Source organism: Arvicola amphibius, chromosome X, assembly GCF_903992535.2.
Source record: "Arvicola amphibius chromosome X, mArvAmp1.2, whole genome shotgun sequence".
Classification (NCBI taxonomy): Eukaryota; Metazoa; Chordata; class Mammalia; order Rodentia; family Cricetidae; genus Arvicola; species Arvicola amphibius.
In genome coordinates, this window is record NC_052065.1 from 51,307,747 (window position 1) to 51,329,999 (window position 22,253).

The 22,253-nt window shown below is 43.0% G+C and overlaps 1 protein-coding gene across 1 annotated transcript in view; it reads left to right on the forward strand.

Annotated features, from left to right (window-relative positions):
- Positions 1–22,253, forward strand: part of Pcyt1b (phosphate cytidylyltransferase 1B, choline) — a 64,982-nt gene that overhangs the window by 37,386 nt on the left and 5,343 nt on the right. Inside the window, exons 4-7 of the mRNA XM_038317221.1 lie at positions 4,789–4,940; positions 7,234–7,312; positions 13,412–13,554; positions 16,663–16,851. Coding sequence (XP_038173149.1) covers positions 4,789–4,940; positions 7,234–7,312; positions 13,412–13,554; positions 16,663–16,851 — 563 coding nt within the window. The remainder of the gene's footprint in view (positions 1–4,788; positions 4,941–7,233; positions 7,313–13,411; positions 13,555–16,662; positions 16,852–22,253) is intronic.

The window sequence follows — 22,253 nt, forward strand, 5'->3', positions numbered from 1 at the left end:
TTGTCCAAGTACACGGACAGGTTCTTGGTGGAAGTCTTTGGTGTTCAGCAGAAATTATTTATTTATTTTGTGTGTGTCTGTGCGTGCATACCCATGTGGACATGTGTGCGCCATGGCACATGTGCGGAGGTCAGAGGATTACTTGCAGCAGATGGTTCTACCATAGAGGTCTCAGAAACTGAACTCAGATGGTCAGGCGTGGCCTCAAGTGCTTTTACCTGCTGAGCCACTTCACTGGCCTCCAGAAATAATGCATCAAAGGACCAGAAGCTACAAGTGCTGAGGTTTACTTTTCAACTTGAGTAACAGACACTTCCATATTTTCATTACAATTACAATACTTGCATGTATAATTTTAAGCACACAATCAGTAATGATTGAAATTTTTTTCTGTACAATCTTACCATGTTGGCAACATTTTAATAAACTGAGAATATCTACTTACAAAGTACTTTTTTATCCATTTTAATATTAAGGTGTAGCTCAATAACTTAAAATTTTGCAGCAGATAGGATTTTTTTAGGCCTAAACATTTTTCTTTTTCTTTTTTATTTATTTATTTTTATTTTATATGCATTGGTGTTTTGCTTGCATGTGTATCTGTGTGAGGGTGTCAGATCCCCTGGAACTAGAGTTGCAGACGGTTGTGAGCTGCCATGTGGCTGCTGGGAATTGAACCTGGGTCCTCTGGTAGAACAACCAGTGCTCTCTTATCCACAGAGTCAAGTTTCCAACCTCAAGCCTGAACTTTTTTTTTAAAGGTTAAGTCTCACCAAACACCAGCCTCAAACAAAGGAAGAACCTGAAGCCTGCACCCAAATGTGAACACCAATTACAAGAGACATTCATCCCACGTCTCTCTTAAGGTTTTGCCACTAGCCCTGCTTCTTGTGCTTTCCATAGACATTTGACCTTTTTCTCACTGCCTGAAGGAATTTTCTCTTCTGTTACCTTCTCCCTATACAAGTCCGCCAAGGAGCTCTAGCCAGGAAGCCAATGTCTGCCAGCATCCCGATCATTAGCACTTGTCCACAGACTTTGTAGCCAGAACCCGGACAAGCAATTGGAGTTAGGGTAAGGGAAAGACAGCACAAAGCCGAAAGGAATAGTTCTAATGACCCTATATTACTACTATTATTAATAAATGGCTAATATTTTAAAGCATCACTCTTCATTCATATGGATCATCAAACTGAGTTCTTAAAATTTCACCCTATTCCAAAGACCGGACTATTAGAAGAACTTTCCCTGTAGGAGAGGAGCAGAGCTGGTATTAGAATCCGAGTCTTTGGGGGTTCCAGATCCAAGTCCTATGCTATTTTCCTCTCCTGCAGGTGCTTCACTGGGAGCACAGTGAGCTGCCAGGCTAGGTTAGTGGCAGCCGAGCTTCCAGAGATCGAGCATCCATGGGATCCCACTGCTTGGAGTTCTCCATCTGGTTGTCAGAGTGCATTTGCCAAGACTCAAGGACAACAATGCTGCTTTGGGCGTAATTAATGTTTAGACAATACGGGGGTTGGCACACTCAGCTGCTTCTTGAGGTCACTCCCAAGTGTGAGAGAAGCTGTGTATTACCACAAACAGGATGCTTGTTTTCTTTGTGCTCTATCAGGAGGCCATTATCTTGGGCATGTAAAAGTCATATGAAACTGCTCAGGTGCGGTTCAGAAAGGAGGGGGATCTGTGCCAGACCTAGTTTTGTGCTACACACACACACACACACACACACACAGAGAGAGAGAGAGAGAGAGAGAGAGAGAGAGAGAGAGAGAGAGAGAATCTTTAAAAAATACTCATTAGATTTATTTAACCATGCAAAGAAGTGCTGCCTCTAGGTTACGCTGGCCAGCTAAAGAACATTCCATGATACATATGACACATGCAGCTATGACAATATGCTACAACAGACACAGCCATTATAAACTGGTCTTCACTCCAGGGTAACTTTTCTTTTAACTAAAACACTGATAATATGCAAATTGTTTTCCCATTTGATTGAAAGGACTATAGAGTCCCACACACTGACAAAGGGAGCAATGTTGGCCCATAGGCAACACCCCTGCTAACGACTTCTACTTTACTTCCTCTGCTGCACACTCAGTTAGATAGTCTTATAGACTGCACCATGGCTTTGATGTTGGCCCTCTGTAAGTGACCGAAACAAAGTGGTTTTGGTCAGCTGACATTGACTCCTCTGAGATCTTCAAAACAGAGAGAAATGGATTTTGGAGTCAAAGGATCATTGTGAATTAATGGGAGATAAATAAGTGATCACACAGGTATTTTTACCTTTTGAGACAGGGTCTCAGGATGTAGCCCAAGCTGGACTAGAGCTCACTATGTAGACCAGGCTGGCCTGGAACTCATAGAGATCCTCCTGCCTCTGCCTCCAGAATGCTGACTCAGACATCCTTCTATTTAATAAGCTCTACAGTGATTCAGCCATGCAGTGATGTTTTGATCATTTAAACTGCTACAACAGACAGCATCTCAGGAAGTATTTACAGAGGACATAAACATATAGAAGCTATGTAGCTTTTTTGTGTGTATACCTACAGATTCATTAGTCTCATGTGCATATGTGTTGTTAAAGTGTACCTGCTGATAAAAATTCATTTATTGAGCATCTTTATGCATCAGATACCATGAATTTACTCAAGAAATCTTTGTTAAGAACCTACTTTGGCCAGGCACTATTCATCAGAACCTGAAGCAGCCACACGGGCCATGGTGATGTGCACCTATAATCCCAAAACTTGGAAGATTGAGGCAAGAGGACCTCAAGGTAAAAGTCAGCCTGGGCTACACATTGAGTTCCCACCTAAAAAAAATAAAGTCTATACACTGTATAAAACAACTATTTGTGTTCGAGACAGGGTTTTGTTCTGTATCCCAGGCTGGCCTTAAATTCATGATCCTCCTGCCTCAGCCTCCCTGGTCCTGGAATTGTAGGTATGTACCGCCAAACCCTGGTTATACTCTATTTTCTATTGTTAATTTAGAGTATAGCTACTTGTTTAAATAGCTTACTGTAAATCATTATTCAGTCTTACACGGGAAGCCCTGTGCATCTTGTATTTACTGTGTCTTTTGGTTGCATCAAAAGGCAGAATCTAGTTATTGATCTGTACCATCTAAGTTTGTATAAATGCATGCATCAGTGTTTGTCCAGCCGTGAAATCAACTAGCAATGCACTTCTCAGAACTTGCCCTTGTTATTAAGAGACATGACTGTTATTGACATAATAATTGTGTATATTTATTAGGTACAATTTGATGTTTTGATCTATATGTACATGATAGAAATCAAGGTAATTATATAGTAATTATATCCATATGATAACATATCCATCACCTTACCTGTCTCACTTTTTTGTTGATGTTGTGAGAGCATCTAGAATCTGTTTTAGAAATCTTAAAGTAGGGGGCTGGAGAGATGGCTCAGAGGTTAAGAGCATTGCCTGCTCTTCCAAAGGTCCTGAGTTCAATTCCCAGCAACCACATGGTGGCTCACAGCCATCTGTAATGAGGTCTGGTGCCCTCTTCTGGCCAGCAGGCATTCACACAGACAGAATATTGTATACATAATAAATAAATATTTTAAAAAAAGAAATCTTAAAGTAGACCAAACTTTATTATTAAGTGGTCACCGTGCAATGCACGAGATCACTAAAATGTGTTCCTCCAATCTAACTGCAACTTTGCATTCTTTAATCAAGAGCACCAAGGTCAGAAGAATATTTCCATAAATGATAACTTGGACATTAGATATGTGAAGGAGCTATAAAGGCAAGTTTTCTGGATGCCGAGCACGGCAGTTGGCTACACTTACTCTGTGGCCAGATTTGATTCAGGGGACAGAACATGATTTAGCTCCAGAAAAAAAGGGTACTTTTATCTTTAAATGTCACCTTAACCCTTAAGATCAGAGAGTTTACTATGTGTACATAATACTTCAAAGGGTGGGAAAATCTCATTACAAGAAGCAGTGAGGGCAGCTCTGACCAATTTCAGCAAGATGCTCAGCAGGACCTGTACGCGTTGTGACCTTTCTTCCTGGTACACAGGGAACATTAGGAAAACTGCTTTATCTAACCAAAATGTAAGCGAATAAGTATGAGTTTTGCTTAGTTCATTTTAAAATAATTTTTTGAGACATAGTTTCTCTGTGTGTAGCTCTGGCTGTTCCCTCCTCTCTCTCTCTCTCTCTCTCTCTCTCTCTCTCTCTCTCTCTCTCTCTCTCTCTCTCTCTCTCTCTCTCCCTATGTGTGTGTCCGTGTGTGTGTCCATGTGTGTGTGTGTGTGTGTGTGTGTCCGTCCGTCCGTCCTAACTGGGTTACTAAGTACAACAATTTTGTTAAAGTATGGAATTGAAATTGATTGGTCCAGCCGTGGTGCAGGCCTCTTGGCTCCTCTTCTCTCTTTCTGTTGTCTCTTCATCTGGTTTCATATGGCCATTTCATTTCTGAACAATAACATTCACCAAAGGGTGAGCTAGGAGGAGGAAAAGATAGGAAAGTCACATTAGATAGCATGCAGAATAATTTTGATAAAAGCCTCAGAAGAGAATGCAGCTATAATTAACAGTAAAATGAAACTCTGAATTCCTAGTGGATTTAGGTTTGCTTTCCTCTTATAATCCTTTGTTCCTGTAAAAACAAAACTAAAACAACCCAAGTTCACTGATGTCAGATACCTAGTGAAAGCACACTCCTTTTGTTTTGCCAAAGAAACCAGGTCTACCACAGGTTGGGTAGCAACAGCATTTAATACCTTTGCCTCTTTCAGTCTGCAGTGATGACCTTACTCACAAGTTCAAAGGTTTTACTGTGATGAACGAGGCAGAGAGATACGAAGCCCTGAGACACTGCCGCTATGTGGATGAAGTCATCAGAGATGCACCGTGGACTCTCACGCCAGAGTTCCTGGAAAAACACAAGGTACCGCTCTTCCTTCCACATTCTTCCAGGGACCAGATTAGGGGCCCTGGCTCTGTAACTGAGCCTGCAGGAAACCTGGAGACTCTCCCAATTTCTGAAAGGGGAAGCTTTAGGAGCTGACATGTGGCATCACTTGATGTAACACTTCTCTTTTGTCCAGAGCTAAGGATTGCTATCTTCTCCTTGCCTTGGGTGCAGGTTTTAGAGCCAGGCTAGCCAGGTCCAAAAGCTGCCTCCCTCTTCCTCTAAAGAACCATGAGCAAGATTCTTAACCACTCTGGACTCCGTTACTTCATCTACAGAACTGCATGAGACTGCTGTCCCCCTTGTGGTACCATTTTAAGGAGCTAATGAAAAAAATCCAAGTAAAACACTTGGAAAGCTGGCTGTCCATGGCAGGCGCTCCAAGGATGCCATTGTTACTACCATCAACAGCATCTTTGTTGGTACTCTCAGGCATCCTTAGGCGTGGAACGAATGTACACACATCTTACCTGGGAGGTCAGGGGTGAGGCTTTAAGGAAAGAACTTTATAGCTATGATTTTGTGACTCTGAGGTTCCTACTGACATAAGAATTTTATTAGTTGAAAACATGAGACATTCTTTTGATCTGCATCAAATTATGTTCTTTGTATCTCCCTCCCAGCCCCACACTAGGAGCTATTCTTTCCTTTTATAAGCAGTACAAAAAAATAAGATTAAGCTGTTCTAAGAATTTTCTTTTCTATTTTTAAATTTGCAATGCAGAAGAGAATAGAGAACACTGATAAATGTGCATGGGTAATAGCAGAGGAGACAATTTCCTGGTGAGAATGAAAAGAAAGGAGGAAAAACTACAATATGATTTACTACCAGCAATCATACTTTTTTTTACTTAGCATATATTGTATATTCAGTATATGACAGGCAATTTAGAGGATACTAATAATGACCATGCTGAATGTCATTTATTATTTACCATATGCCCAACACTATGCAAAGGACTTTGCTATTATAAAAGTGGGTTCAGTGTCATGGCTACCCTGAGTTGTTATTATTATGCACTGAAGAGGGGGAACTAAGCTTGAGTATGGAGGAGACAATTAGTAACAACAACGGTAATAAAATAGATATTGAGTGCTTGCCATGTATCGGTTTCTATTTTTAAGCACCATTACATATCATTTAATACAGAAATTCTTTGAATTTGCACCCCAAAGGGGACTGTCTGGAAGTATTTCGGTTGTCATTGCTAGGAGGTACCACTGACATCTAGTGGGTGGAGGTATGAGATGCTGCTCAGCGTCTTCCAATGCATAGGACACCTGTACCCCACCCCCCCAGATTACCTAACCCCTGCCGGTATCGAGACTGAGGAATCCTAATTAACTTCCTCCTTCCCATTTATGGGTTTTATAACTTGTAAGTGCTAGATAGGAATGATACCTTGGAAAATTAAACTATTAACCAAAACTGCTTCTTGAGGTGGACTAAAGGCCCACTGTTAACAGCTTTAAAAGTTGTGCAGAAAATGTTTACTTGGTGAGGTTGGAAACGGGGGTGAAAATTAGCAGGCATGAGGACCAGAGGAAAATTGTTCAAGAAGGCATATTAGTTACTTGTCCCATCGTTGTCACAAAGTATCTCAGCAAAGCAAAGAAGAAAGGGAGGGAGGGAGGCAGGGAGAGAGAAAGGAAGGATTTATTTTGTAAATTCCAGGGGATGCAGTTCCTCATGACAATGGATGGATGTGTGGAAGCGGAAGCAGGAAGCAGGAAGCAGCTGGCCACACTGCATCCAGAGTCAGGAAGCAGAGAGCAGTGAAAGCTTGGGCTCAGCTCACTCTCTCCTTTTCCTTTGGTTCGGGAGCCAAGCCCAGAGAATGGTGCCGCCCACGCTCAGGGTTGGTCTTGCCCCTCAGTCAACCTAACCAAGAATCCCCCCCACAGACATGCTCAGAGATGTTTCCAGGGTGAGTCTAGATCTTGTTGAATTGATAAGAAAGATTAGTCACCCCAGGAGGACAGCCCACCTGACAACAGGACAGCTTGGAGAGGAAGTCCAGATGGAAGTTGGGGTCAACTCAGATGACAGGGACTGCCTCTGTGAGGCTGATCTTGAGGGGCTCTTGGTGTTGAGGGGCTGTTGGCATCACAGCAGCTCTGATGAAGATGGTCATGGTTTGTTATGCCCAGAGGACAGCGTTCTGGGACCCCATTGAGGTAGAGAGGGGAGGAGTCACCAGCCCCTTCCAAATCTCTAAACCTACCCCTCCGTGCCAGTGGTAATGTCCTGTTGGTCTTCCTTCAACAGATTGACTTTGTGGCTCATGATGACATCCCATACTCCTCTGCTGGCTCTGACGATGTTTATAAGCATATAAAGGAAGCAGGTGAGGCATTTTCCTGTCCACTACAGCACGCAGGCAAGCCTAAGACGACAGCTGCTCTAGGCCTACAACGTGTATATCCAGAGTGTTGGGACAGCCGCTGTCACTGGAGCAGCCAGGTCTGTACCTTCCTCTTTGCAAGGACTCCCTCAGAACTCAGGAGAACTTGGTAAGAACTGGGGGCCTGCCACCTTTCGGTCTCAACTTTGCTAGCAAGGAGTTCAAAGAGAAGAGATCTCATGCATTTCCAACTTGGAAAGCTGCAAAGAAGCAGAGAAAGAACAGCAGAGGGGAGGGAGAGAAAACCTGCTTGGTGCATGAGTCCCATCATGATGGGTCAGGGCATGGGAGACAAATACCTTCTTAAGGTCTGAGCTGCAAGCCAACTCTTCCTTCCTTAAAAATAGCAGCAGACACATAGACCAGGGATTGGGATCAGCTAAGAGACCCCCAAGGTTAACTGTATTGCTGCTCAAGAACTCAGTATCTGGTAGTAGTTTCCTTCCCGCGTGAGTGGTCTCAGTAAAGGAGGAATAACAACAAAATGACTCCCAAGGTAGTGATTTTAATATAGATAGATAGATGATAGATAGATAGAAAGATAGATAGATAGATAGATAGATAGATAGATGATAGATAGATAGATAGATAGATACATAGATACATAGATACATAGGTAGATAGAAAGATAGATAGATAGATAGATAGATAGATAGATAGATAGATAGATGATAGATAGATAGATATAGATATAGATAGATAGATGATAGAGATAGATAGATAGATAGATGATAGATAGATAGATACATAGATACATAGATAGATAGATACATAGATAGATAGAAAGATAGATAGATAGATAGATAGATGATAGATAGATAGATGATAGATAGATAGATAGATAGATATAGATAGATAAATGATAGAGATAGATAGATAGATATAGATATAGATAGATGATAGAGATAGATAGATAGATGATTGATAGATAGATAGATAGATAGATAGATAGATAGATAGATAGATAGATAGATAGATAGAGATATTGTTTTTTTGAGACAGGTTTTGTCTATGTAATAGCCCTGGCTGTCCTGGAACTTGCTCTGTAGACCAGGCTGGTCTCGAACTCACAGAGATCCCCCTGCCTCTGCCTCCTGAGTTCTGGGATTAAAGTTGTGCGTCACCACATCTGGCGATAGTGATTTTAGAATGCTGGTTTTGTTCATGACTCTTGTGGGGCAGGGTCTTAACAGGAGCCTTGGCTGCATGCTTCTTTTATCTTTATCTTTATCTCTTTTTTTGAACAGACTTACTCTGTAGCTCTGGCTGGCCTAGAAACCACTATGTACATTTGGCTGGCCTAGAACTCCCAGAGCTGGCCTGTTCCTGCCTCCCAAGAGCTGAGATTAAAGGCATGGGCCACCATGCTTGTTGTGTCTGGTTTTTATAAAATGTAGTACAGGAGATTAAGCCTAGAGCTTCCCATACACTGGGTAAACCCCCTACCACCTCTACCATAGGCTGACAGCTTTTTGCTTGACTCTTTCAAGCTAGATGCTGAAAGAAGCAGCTTTCACCTAACTGTAAGCCAGGAGCTCAGCTCTGGTTGTCACTGGGACACAAACACATTGTCTCCATGTTACTTGAGCTTCATGAAGGCTGGGAGCGACTGTCTAGAGAGCAAGCCAATTTAACGTTTCTATAAGGCTTCCGGTGGCCATCATCTATATAACTTTTAAGTATAAGCAAGTCGCTGAGGCTAACCTAAATTCAAGGGCAAAGGAGTGTGGGCCTCTTTTAAGAGTTATTTTTCTATATTCTTCTTTTGTGTATGTGTGTATCTCTTTCTAAAACATTTGCTTTCTTAAATTTATTCCTTGAGAGTTTCATACATGTATACTATGTATCTTGATCATGGCCAAGCCAAATACTCTCCACAGCCTTCCAAGGCCCCCAATACTCTCATCTTCTACCTTCATGTCCTCTTCCTGTTTAAAAACTATAATCCACTGAGTCCAAATGGTGCTGCTCATGGGGTCACGCAATGGAACATGGGCAGCTTGCCATTGTGACCCTTCATCACAGTTCACTTTCTGAAATGAAGAGTTAGGTGGCATTTTGTTTCCTTGGAAGTGCGTGCCTAAGACTGAGTAAGGGTATGTGACTTCGTTTGCACAGAGCTCCTTCCTTGTGGTCCCGGAATCTCCTCTAGTGGCTCCTCACTGGGAGGAAGGTCTAGTGGGGATATACATAGAGAAGGCCATAGAGTGGCCACTGCAGAAGAGAGCGTCTCAGAAATTATTATCTGAGCACCCATGTACAGCTTTTTCTACTCTGCAGGCTATTTGGAAAGTCAAAAATCACTTTAAAAGAAGCCAGAGACATCATGGGTATAAATTAAGCAGCACAACACTGGGCTCTGTTTGTCAGAGCCAAGCGTCAGAATCCTCTAGCAAGGACAGGAAGATGGTGCCGAGACGAAATAGACTGTGAGGCCCACGTTACTCATTGTCATTCCGATAGTGCCTACGACTGTTGAAAGTTGCTTTATTAACATGTGCTTTGCTGCTTCTTAAAATAGCCTCCATAACCAAACGCTGCAGTTCTGAAAAGCATGATAAAAACGGTTCTCTGATCATGCTCATTACTGAATATTTTTAGCAGAGCAATAATTAGGATTTGGAGGAAGCTGGGTGCCTCATTATGTCAACAGAGGGCTTGGCTTCTTTCAGAGCCCTACCTCTCAAGCAGCCAAAGCAAATCCCCCCAGCTCCAAATCTGCTCTCGTTACTCTGTCGTAAAGACCCAAGTCTCTGACTTCAGACAGGGCAAGATCGTATCCCCGGTGTGTAAGTGACTTGCTAAAATCAATTATTAGCTTAAGAACCTTCACACTTAATCAATCCTGAAGAAAGACAGGATAGGTTTTCCACAGACAGTCTCCAAATGTCCAAGTTAAGGTGAGGATGTTGTTTGTCCCAGACCTGCTGACTCAGGGGTCACACAGGGAGCCACCACCTGCCAAAGCCCTGCTCCCATACTTGGTCGAGTTGGAGTTCTCTTTGCCTCCCTGTGGTTATATGTTTGTGTTTTCTACCTTTCATTTCATGCGTTTGGTTTCACCCTTCTAGAAAATGATCAGAGAAGTTTCAGACCTAGTGGCCAACTCCAACTCTGTCCTCCTAGCCCTGGGCCAGAGTTCGATGCTCTGTCTCCAAGAGCAGCAGTATCATCCTGCTGTCGACGCTGTGAGTGTGCAGATGACATGTTTTTAAAGGTCCCGAAGGGACCCTGTGGGGCAGCCAGACAGACGCACTCAGAGAGGATTTGCTTTGGAAGGATGCTCAGCGTCAGTCTTCATCCTGCCACTCATTCAGCAAAATAGTCTAATAGTGCCTGCCAGTCACCTGGTACGAGACTACCGAGGAAAGCAAGAAGAGTGTGGTTCGTCCCTCATACAGATCAGAGGCAAGAAAGACAGTTGCACAGGGAGGTGTTTTCTCAAAGCCCTTGCAATATTTGAAGGAAAAGAGCAGTGGGGCTGACAAACAGGAAGATCTGCTTTGGGAGTTGAGACTTAATTTCCTCGACACTAAACCTGAAACCCAGTGGGTGACTAAGTTAAGCAGACAGAGACTGTGACAGACAGAGAAGAGGAGAGCTGATAGTTTTAGGACACTGAAGAAGTTTGGGGTCGCTAGGAACCGGCCCAGCTTCATAAACTTTTCATAGTTAGAGTTTCTATTGCTGCGAAGGAACACCACGACCATGGCCACTCTTAAAAGGGAAAACATTTAATTGAGGTGGCTGACATTTTCAGAGGTTTTAGTCCATTATCATCGTGGAAGAAGACATGGTGGCATGCAGACAGACATGGTGCTGAAGAAGACAGAGTTCTACATCTTGATCTGCAGGCAACAGGAAGTGAACTTGTTCCCCACAGAGTAGAGCTTGAGCAAAGGAGATCTCAAAATGAGATCCCACTGTGACACATTTCCTCTGAGAAGGCCACACCTACTCCACACCTAGGCATCTATCCTAATAGTGCCACTCCCTATGAGCTTACTGGGGCCAATTACATTCCAACTACCACAGCCTACAAGCAAAACAATCCCAGTCCCCAGTGGAGTGCAGGAGCCTTGACTGGGGAGTAAAGAGGAGAGGGGCTGGGAGATGAGACTAAGACGAGAAGGAAGTACAGGAAAGGACTGTGTAAGCTGTGGCAGAACCAAGTTAAAGGCTTTATTCTAAACACCGTAGCCAGCCAAGGAAAAGGAATGGGCAGGCATGCAACACGCATTTAGAAGGATGACTCTGTGGATCTTGGCTGTGTGTGTTTAAGTGGACAAAAACATCATCCCACGAGCTGGAGAGATGGCTCAGTGGTTAAGAGTGCATATCGCTCTTGCAAAGGACCTGGGTTCAGTTCCTACCATCCATGCCAGTCAGCTCACAACTGCTTATAATGACAGATCCAGGAATCATTTAGCCTCCCTGGGTACCTGCATTCATTCATGGCTTGCATGCATGTACACATACACATGCACGCGTATACATACACACACACACACAGAGACACACACACACACAGAGACACACACACGCAGAGAGAGAGAGGGAGAGAGAGAGAGAGAGAGAGAGAGAGAGAGAGAGAGAGAGAGAGAGAGAGAGGCATGGCTAAGGATTCTTTTTGAGGCTCTTGATGTAATCTTTGAGGAAGGTGGTTTGACTAAAGATGGAGAAAAGTGGTTGAATTAGGGAAGCATTTGAGGAAGAAAAGTGGCCCAGATGAGCCCAGATCACCCTGTGTAACTAACTTCTTAGGTGAGGGAAACTAAAGCCAAGTAGCTTGCCTTCAGAAGTTTAAGTGACTTGCTGTAAACTGAGAACCCTTGTCCTCGGCTTTACCTTGCTGCTGATACAGGACAGATCTAAGTGACTGGAATGATATGGACTAGAAAGATCTCAATTGCCAACACATGATTTTGGTTGACAACAGAATTTTGAGCATGAATCCAGTTCTTACTATGTTTGTAGCCATTAGAACTTGGCACCCTTGGGCTTGTTTATTTCTACGCTTTTCCACATATTCCAGATGAAAGGGTGAAACCACCATGCAGAGTAGGCTATTATTTTTTCATTTATTTATTTATTTATTTGTTTGTTTGTCTGTTTGTTTGTTTTTTGGACAGGGTTTCTCTGTGGCTTTGGAGCCTGTCCTGGAACTAGCTCTTGTAGACCAGGCTGGTCTCGAACTTACAAAGATTTGCCTGCCTCAGCCTCCCAAGTGCTGGGATTAAAGGCATGCGCCACCACCACCTGCGAGTAGGCTATTCTTAAAGGAGATAAAATCATCTAGCGCCTCACACACATATCCTTAGGCAGAGACAACAAAGACTCCTTCTTTTCCTGCGGAGATAAAGTGAGGCAGACTTCCAGAGAGAAGAAGCGTTGCTGGGATCTGACTCATTCATTGACTCAGTTGTTACTACTCCTTCGCTTTGCATTTGCTGAGCATCTTCCTGTGGACTGCTCTGGGCACTGGCCATGCGAAGGACATTAAGGCATTACTGCATTCAAAATGTCCATTGTTGTTTTGATTTAAAGAAGCAAAAAAATTTTTAAAAAAAACTACAAAGAACACACAAGCAAATGTCTGTACAGAGACAGGTATTAGACATTCGGTTTTGGTCACTGAAGATACCATTGTGTTCCAAATTCTGGGAGTTCTCTTGTTGATTTCAGCAAAGACATCACGGACGTACAGCTTTGAAGGTGAACCGCCGAGGGTGAGGAAGAACTCTTGTGGACGGTGGGGGTGGGAAATGGGTGCCAAGGATAGAAAGGAAGAGCTGAGCAAGAGCAAATGTCAGTTGCCGGGTGAGTGGATAGTGTCTCCTAGACCAAGCCTGGGATGATGACTGCGCAGTGCCATGGTAAAGGAAGTATGCGGTATTGAGACTGAAGATTCAGCTGGGGCCAGAAAAGAAGGCTGCCCTGGCTACCCAGAAGCTCCAATTGTATCCAGCAAAAAAGGATCATTAGAGGAACGAGGCTGAATGAGGTGATCTTCCCTTTATCTTTTTATTCTTACTTGGACAGGCATGTTTGTTCCAACACAAAGAACAGAAGGCATCTCAACATCAGACATCATCACCAGAATTGTCCGTGACTATGATGTGTATGCCCGGCGCAATCTTCAGAGAGGATACACGGCCAAGGAACTCAACGTCAGCTTTATAAATGTAAGTGCGCCTCCCCGTGCACTCTGAGGGCCACTGTATTATACTATGGTGACTGCTGTCTACTGTGCGCTGGGTAGTGCTCGTAATGTCATTATTGTCACATTTAATCCACATCAAAAACCCAATGGTGTGTTTTAGCTTTTGAGAAAGAGTCTCACTGTATTGCCCAGGCTGGCCCCCAAATCATGACCAGACGGCTTCAGCTTCCCAAGTGCTAGATACACAGGCCTGCGCCACCACACCTGCCTGGCTCAGTAATGATGTATCTATTTACAATGAAGGAAATCAGGGCGGTGGTGGCGCACACCTTTAATCCCAGTACTCGGGAGGCAGAGGCAGGCGGATCTCTGAGTTTGAGGCTAGCCTGGTCTACAAGAGCTAGTTCCAGGACAGGCTCTAGAAACTACAGGGAAACCGTCTCGAAAAACCAAAAAAAAAAAAAAAAAAAGCAGGCAGCCACAATGAAGGAAATCAGTGTCCTCAGAGGGACCATTCATCAACCAAGGGGCATAGGCAGCTTCACATTTTATAATGGAGCTTCCTTGCTTCCCTCTCCTGCCCCCCAAACCCCTCTTTAGTTTTCAGATGTGGCAAAGGGTTTCTGGAACATCTGCCCCTTGGGAAAGGCAAGTGTTGTCTTCTCAAAGGAAAGGGAGGCGGGCGGAAGCGATGAGATGTTAAGCCGGGAGAAAATGCTTTCTTGTTTTAACGTTTTACAATTTTCATTTTATTAAGGCCTTACAGATGCTCATTAGAAACCTTAACAGCCGTTTTTTTATTGTCCGGAGAAATTACAGCTGCTTAAATAAAGCCTGAAGCCTTTGGCTTCCTTTTGTATTTCTACCTTATTGTTCCCACAGAGCTGCTGTTAGTTTAATAATAGAGCGCTGTTAAAACAATCTTTAAAACAAGCAAAACAAGCTGTTACAAGGCAAAGAGAGGAACTGCATGGTTGGGGGTGATGTTAGTGAGTCTGGACAACTGAGGTTACCAGGCTTCCAAGGAGCCCATGATTTTGATCCAAACAAACGCTCTCCGTGCATACCGAATTCCAGCCCCCAAATAGATACTGTATTCTCAAAGAGTGATTTGTCTGCAAAAGGAGGCATTTATAATTATGTGCAGCTCTAATTATCCAGCATCTTACACAACTGATCATTGGTACCTTCAAAATAGGAGGGGCTCATTAATTGTAAGTCGGTGATTATTCATTGTCCCGATAAAGCAGGGAGTGTTGGACTTCAGGCCCCTCTAACTTCATACAAGCCAGGCAACAAAATGGAAAATGCTGGGTTCGAGTGGCACCCAAACACGTGGCTGAAAAGAACTCAGCTAACGTGATGATTTGGTATCTTAGAGAGAATAAAGCCCTGGTTATTTCAATAAATTAAACTGTCTGTTCTTTTAAATTGAATTCAGTCAACCATCCAAGCATAGCAAGCCATTTCCAAAAGTTATTGCTCACTCTCTTAAATGGTCTTTAGATAAGCCACTTAGCTCAGGGAACCGTGAGGACAGTGGGGGTGTGCTTACTGCCTTTCTATGACAACAAGCCTGGCTGCAGCTCAGAGAGGAAATTGAATGTGGTGGATGGGCGTGTAAATGAATCACAGAACCTCAGAAGTGGCAGAGACCTGATGAGGACCAGTCATCCAATCCATGTCCCTTGACTTTGAGATAAGGCAAACAGAGCCCAGAGAGTAGACAAGGCCAAGGGAGGGTAAGGGGGAGGTGGAGCGGCGGTACCCCTCCAAATCTCGTGCCTCACAGCCCGGTGCTCACTCTATTGTTATGTGCTGTCATTGAGCACTAAACAAAACAGCCATTTGCAGTGCTGAACAAAACATGGAAGAGCACGATATGAAGACAATAGCTAACACTTATCAAGAGCCCATCAGATGCCCATCTGAGTGTCTTGCCTGCGTTATCTCATGAAATACTGGCGATAAGCCCGCTGGGAGCGTGTAATGATGCTATCCAACTTAGAGGTGAGAAAGGAGAAGTCTAGAAGGTTAAACAGCTCGCCTCAGACCACACTGCAAATGACAGAAGACAGAGTACCTTCCTATAGCGCATAGGTGTGCTGTATAGCTCAGTAGCAACACACACCGCTCATAGCCAATCCTACCCTGAGGTTGCAATGCAGTTTTGGAAGGTCTAAATTGGGGAATTCTGACCTAGTTTCATAATATTTGAAGTATTTTTACAAAATTCTAAAGTACAAAAAGAAAAAAATATCCTATGACTCCTTTAGAGACAATATATTGAGATTTCAAAAGGGAAGACCCTTTGTGTGATATTATATTTGTCACTGAGATAAAATGTAGGTAATGCAGATAAATGTCCATGGTGCTTTATGACAACAACGGAGCCAACACACGTGAAACAAATGCCAGGCTTTGAGCCATACATCTGCATGCGTGACCTTACCTGACTGTCACAACAACCCTGCGAGGCAGGGATGTTATCACCCCCATTTACTGATGAGAAAACTGAAGCTTAGAGGTGACTACTGTTTTGCTCAACACAATATGGTTTCCTGGAACATAGGTAGACAACATCCTTGTATAAAGTCTCTAAGCACAAAATCCAGAGAAGCGATCAAAATGAAAGCTTTCTTTATATCCAAGGAAACCAATGCAGTTTAATTGGCCTCATAAAAAATATGATAACGACAATTTTAGCATGAGACATAGGTCCTAAGACCAGTCAGTGGACAACTTAATATTAACAGTATTGGTTTTAGCACTACCCCAGTAAAACAGAATTCTCAGGCAGACCTTGATCTTTATACAACGCATCATTTTATCTATGTTCCAAAAGAACTGAGTATGGGTATTTGCTCAATGAAGGGTAGTTCTGTGGTCTTGTATTCTGTTCTCATACGATTTCAACTCATAGGTGTTGAGCACAGTACAACGTTTGTACTTCCCTTTATAGATCCAAATAGACTGATTGCAAGACGTGCCTGGGAAAGTCTAGCCCTTGGGGAAAATGACATCTACCCTTTATATTAGGAGCAAACCCAACTTGTTATAAAACGTAACCAATAGAGATGGACTTCCCTGCTGTCCTCTTGAACCAATCTATCCCATCAATTTTTACCAGGAGAAGAAGTACCGTTTCCAGAACCAGGTGGACAAGATGAAGGAGAAGGTCAAGAATGTGGAGGAAAGATCAAAGGAATTTGTTAACAGAGTAGAGGAGAAGAGTCACGACCTAATTCAAAAGTGGGAAGAAAAATCAAGAGAGTTCATTGGCAACTTCCTGGAACTGTTTGGGCCAGACGGCGCATGGGTATGTAGCTATTTTAATTGGCATTGATATGGCGGGTATTTTCAGCTTATCTTCCTTGAATGGAACTACTCAAGGATGTCCCATATCCAGTGGCCTCTGCTCAGACCCCATCTCAAGTCACTCCAAGGCCATGTCCGTATTCAGTTACTGATTTATCCCTCAGAATGGTGCCAAATAGCACACAAAGTGGGGTCTTCTCTGTTTCTGTTTTCAGAATCTGGAAGGCATTCACTTGCCTTTGAGTGTCTTGTGTTACAGATATTGGTTTTGTTTATCCCAGTCTTCCAGCTGGAGGTGATGCAAAGCTTAGGGCTAAAGGTAACGTGAGTCGCTGCAACATGGAGCTTGTGTTGGAAGTCAAGTCCAAGGGCTCTTAGATCAACTATAGGCATTCGTGTCGAGGGAGGTGTTGCATAAAATTTTTCGGGAGAGACATGAATAAACATGTACTCACCCCAGATAGAGTACCAATGACAGACCAAAGTAACAACTCGGCTCAATTCTGGCTTGCTGAAACAGTGAGTTTATCAGGTTTAACGAGAATAAGTGAGGGCTTACTAACAGGTGTGTGAATGACTTCAAGACATGTACATCAGCCAAAGTCCCAGCTCAGATTGGGTGACAAATTTCCTATAGCTGAGTAGGTACAGTTCCCTTTCAGGTGGCCTTCCACACTTTACAGATCCTAGCGGTTCTCAAGACCACAGGTAGCCGGGGCAGAATGACAATTGGCAGGGAGGTGCAGGGAGGGATGGTCAGAATCTTGGATGAGGGTCTAATGACCATCCTCCTGGTCTCTTTCTATGTGTCAACAGTCTGGGCCATCGAAAGTCTCCTGGGGGTATTCAGCATCTGCTCTAATTAAGTACATAGAGGTTACTATGCCTGGGGCACAATGCTCCCAGGTAGAAGGCTTATCAAGATCTCTGTCACTAGAGAGAAAGAGAAGCAGCAGAATCTCCCCTTGTAACTGTGCTGATAAAACCTTGATTTTCTATTTTCCCCCTTGTTATATAGTTGTTCGTATAGGTCCCAAAAGTCTTAAGGGACTGAGGCCATGATTCAAGAAAGGAAAGGCATTTTTATTCTTTAGGCAATTGTGATTCCTAACTGTAGAAAAGAAAAAGAAAATTCTGGAAACTACAATGGTATTTCTCTTGGTAATGCTCTCCATGAGTTAAATAATCAGTACTATTAGCAGAGCTGATGAGGGTTTTGACAAATAGATACCTTTAAATTTACTTCCTTTTTAGAAAGAAATACTATGTATATGTTCATATGTGTACACGTGTACATGCGTGGGATATGGATGTCTGTGTGCAGAGGCAGGTAGAAAATGTCAGGTGTCCTCCCCTCCTCCCCCTCACTTATTCCTTTAAATCAGAGTTCCTCCCTGAACACAACACTCCTGTTTTCTTGGCTAAGATGGAAGCCAGAAAACACCAGCAACCCTCCCGTCTCAGCAAATAGAAGTGCTTGCTATGCAATCACGAGGACCTGGGTTTGGACCTCAGCATCTGTGTAACGAGCCAGCCATCCCGTACACGGCTGTGAGCCCACATTCTAGTGTGGAGAGACAAGACACATTGCTGGGACTCTCTAGCCTCAAGCCAACTTTCTTTTGAAAATGCAAAGAAGTGATTCCATTTGCTTTCCTTAATCTTAAATAGCCAAGATTTCTTGCTATGATATGAGGAGTCTCTAAGGAAATCCATGTCTATTTAATTGTTTTATTTGATGGATTGTTACTAGTGTCTTTGCTTATTTGAGCTCATTCATTATAGGGTTATCTAAAAGTAAAACACTCAATTAGTATGGGAAAAGAACAACGTTCTGAGAGTTGGAAGAGATGCTTAAAGTCTAGTGGACTGGACCATGTTAGAGAAGTTGTTATAAGCCACCAATATTCTATCTGCAGGCTGAGTTTGAAAGGGACGGGCTAACTGAGCCATTAAGACCTCCCAGTGAGGACTGGCAAGAGAGCAGAAACCACGCACTGGGTTCCTCACTTTTTTGGTTCATTTTCAGTTCAGATGATTAGATTTATTAGTGCTCTTGTCTGTGCACAGCACTATGGAAGAGCACAAAGACAGACCAAGTGAACGCCCTGCTCTCTGATCATTAGTATATGAATTCTGAACTCGCCCTTTTGATCCAGCGTATGCCTTCGTACTTGGCTTTTTCACAGTTTTCTGACTCTGAAGACCCAGTGAGTGGTTTTTAATGACGCCACATAGCAGCTCATTTGCTCACCGCGCTTCAGAAAAGGAACTCTGCCAGAAGCCCTCGTCTTGTGACTCACTGGGTGGATGCTTTCTCCACCTGGGGTGAGCAAAGGCAAGGCAAGGATATCATTTCATGGGAACTTTCTACCCCCAGGCTTTTCAGGCTCCTGGCAAAGGCAAAAACGTAGCTGGAATTGTTCTTAGGAAGTCTGGTGACAGCGAGCGGAGGTGATTTTTAAGAAATAGAACCCAGCTTAGAGACTGGAGGTTTTTTCTTTGAAAAACTTGCTATTAGTGTCAAAACTGTTATTAACATTAATTTACTGTATCAGCCAAACTTAGACATTAGTTTTTTTTCTGTTGACAGGAATAGTTACAAGGATGTTAAACGCCAAGATAAGTAATTTGCTTTTCATGAATATGCTATTATTATAATAATTCTTTATTTGTGGATTTGTGACTGGAACTCATTTCTTAAAACAGGGGATCTGCATTACCTGCAAGTACAGTACTGATCCAAAGCAGCCCGACTTAGAAAGGCACAACATAGGAAGATTTAAGGTCCAACATTTGGTAGAGCAGGATTGATATGCGGCTTCGCATGCAGCTCACGGTGGGCACTCCACACAGGCCTTTCTTCATTGAGTGCCTGCATGAGGGAACGGACTGTGAAAAGTGCCTAGTCACAGACCTTCCTCACATCTGCAAAGGATGCAGTGAGGCCCAAACTCTCCACACACAGTCTTCCTTCGCTTATGGCACTGGACACAGCTTACTGTTTAGTAGATCAAATCCAATAGGCAGAACTTTACAATAAACTCCAAGCCAGCCTGTGCTATGTGACGTCCAGGCCAGGCTAGGCTACCATGTGAGGACCTGTCTCAAAGACCAACCAAAACAAAACCAGACGGACTTGGTTGTCTTGGTGTTTCTATTTCTTTTTGGAAGAGTCGGACTTGCTAGCTCTTCATGACCTTATTTCCCCTGCTTCCTCTGCCTCCCCCAACCTGACTCATAGATTTACACTGCAGAGGTGGGTCAAAGGAATATTTGAATTTGTTCCTTAGCTGTTGTCACGGGAGGGCACTACACAAAGATGCAAATAGCAGGAATGGGACCCTAGGAGGCATTGTCAGAGGCTGTCTGCCACAAAGACAATTTTAACAATTTAAAACCAGCAACCTATTAACTGCAATAATAGATTCTCCCATTCCCGCTTACTCAGCCTGACTGGTGGGCGATTAGGGCCCAAATCGTTATTTTGTTTTTTGTACTTACATCACTTTATTTATTTAACTACTATTAATTGATTTTTCTAAGTTTTATCAAGTCATACTCAGAAGGTGGTCTATAATCCATTCCCAATGACAAGAGAAGCCTTCTGTGTTACTGTGTTTTACACTACTGTAACGAAACACCTAAGACTACTGAAGATAAGTTGATTTCATGCACACTACTGAAGTGAGTTTAATTTATCATACATGAACTTTTTAGGACTAATACCAAACTATACAGAAGTTTTAAACTTAGTTTTCACACATGGTAGCCGTTGTCTTTAACATGTGCACATGTGTAATACATTCCTAGGATGTATATAGTAAATAAAGCCATTTTATGGGAAAGAGAACAAGAAAAAAGAGAGGGAGGAAAACATGAGAGAAATTCTCTGAGCTCACTGTTTGGGAGGCTTTGGGGCTTTTTTGGTAGGGCAGCGCTTCATGGTGGAAGCGTGTGGGATGAAGCCACTTACCTTGTGACACCTAAGAGAAGGGGGCAAAAGGGAAGAAGAGGGAGGAGGGTTCAGCCACAATGATGAGAAGACTTCTCATCTGGCCTCTTTTTGGAAGGTTCCTGGACAGCCTCCCAGTCTGCAAGGACAAACCCTTAATACATGGACAGCTGGGAAGATGGTCCAGATCCAGGCAGTAGCACCTTTCAGACGAAAGACTCAGGATTGCCTCTCCTTGTGAGGACTGTCTTTTAATGACTGATTGTCTCAAAAGAAGAGCTCTAAATGAACTTAACTTGGAAACTTGCTTGCTTATGTTGGGGCTGATGCTGCTTGTCTCTAAAATGGCAGTTAGTACAGGATGCTGGGATAAGAGATGTTGGCCCAGCATGCAGGCTTTGCTTTGGGTATTGGTCTTCTTAAAGCAGTTCCACTACTTTTGTTTGAAGCATCTCAATTCACAGAGCAGAAACATTGATTGAAATATTAGCGCCTCAATCATGGGCTGGTGTCCGCCACTATATTACTTCATTGACTTCGAAAAGAAAATTCTTCCCTGTTGCTTTACAGTGATATGAATCCTTTAATAACCAAAGACAAAGGTCTCAAGTCCAATGGCAACTTTTAGTTTATCTTAGACCAGGAGCTTATCCTCTGGCCCAGACTAGTCTAGTAGATCCCATGCCAACCAGACTGTGCCATCTGTTACATGCAATTATTTGTTGTTTTTTAAAAAGACTATGGAGGTGATTTGGGAGTGGGGAATTTATATAATGCATGATCCACTGCTATTTTTTAAATTATGGCATATGTATTTATAAAATTTGCCATTTTAACTTTTTTTTTCTCAAGATAGGGTTTCTCTGTGTAGACTTTGGAGACTGTCTTGGAACTCACTCTGTAGCCCAGGCTGGCCTTGAACTCACAGAGATTCACCTGCCTCTGCCTCCCTCTGCTGGAATTAAATTTATGCGCCACCATCACCCAGTTTAACTTTTTATTTACACGCTTGAATATCAAAATCAGGACCCCATGCATTCTATATAAGTGCTCTACCACTGAGCTACATGACCAGTCCCATTTTAACCATGTTCAAGCCAACAGTGGCATTAAGTACATTCATACCAGCATGTAAGCATCATCCCCACCTATCTCCAGAATGTTTCTACAGTGTCAAAAAGATGCTGCACCTTATAAGCACAAACATCCTACACAAAAGCTGCTTGAAAATATCCTCCTACTCTCTCTCTCTCTGAATTTGATGGATTACTCTAGGTAGTCGAATCATACAGTATTTATTATACTTAAAGTATACAAGGTTCACCTGTGTTGTAGCATGGATCAATGTTGTAGAAGCTTTTAAAAGCTGAGTAATATCCCCCCCCCACCGTGTACATACCATATCTACTTTGTCCATCCCGCTGGTGGTGGATACTTGGGTTGTGCCA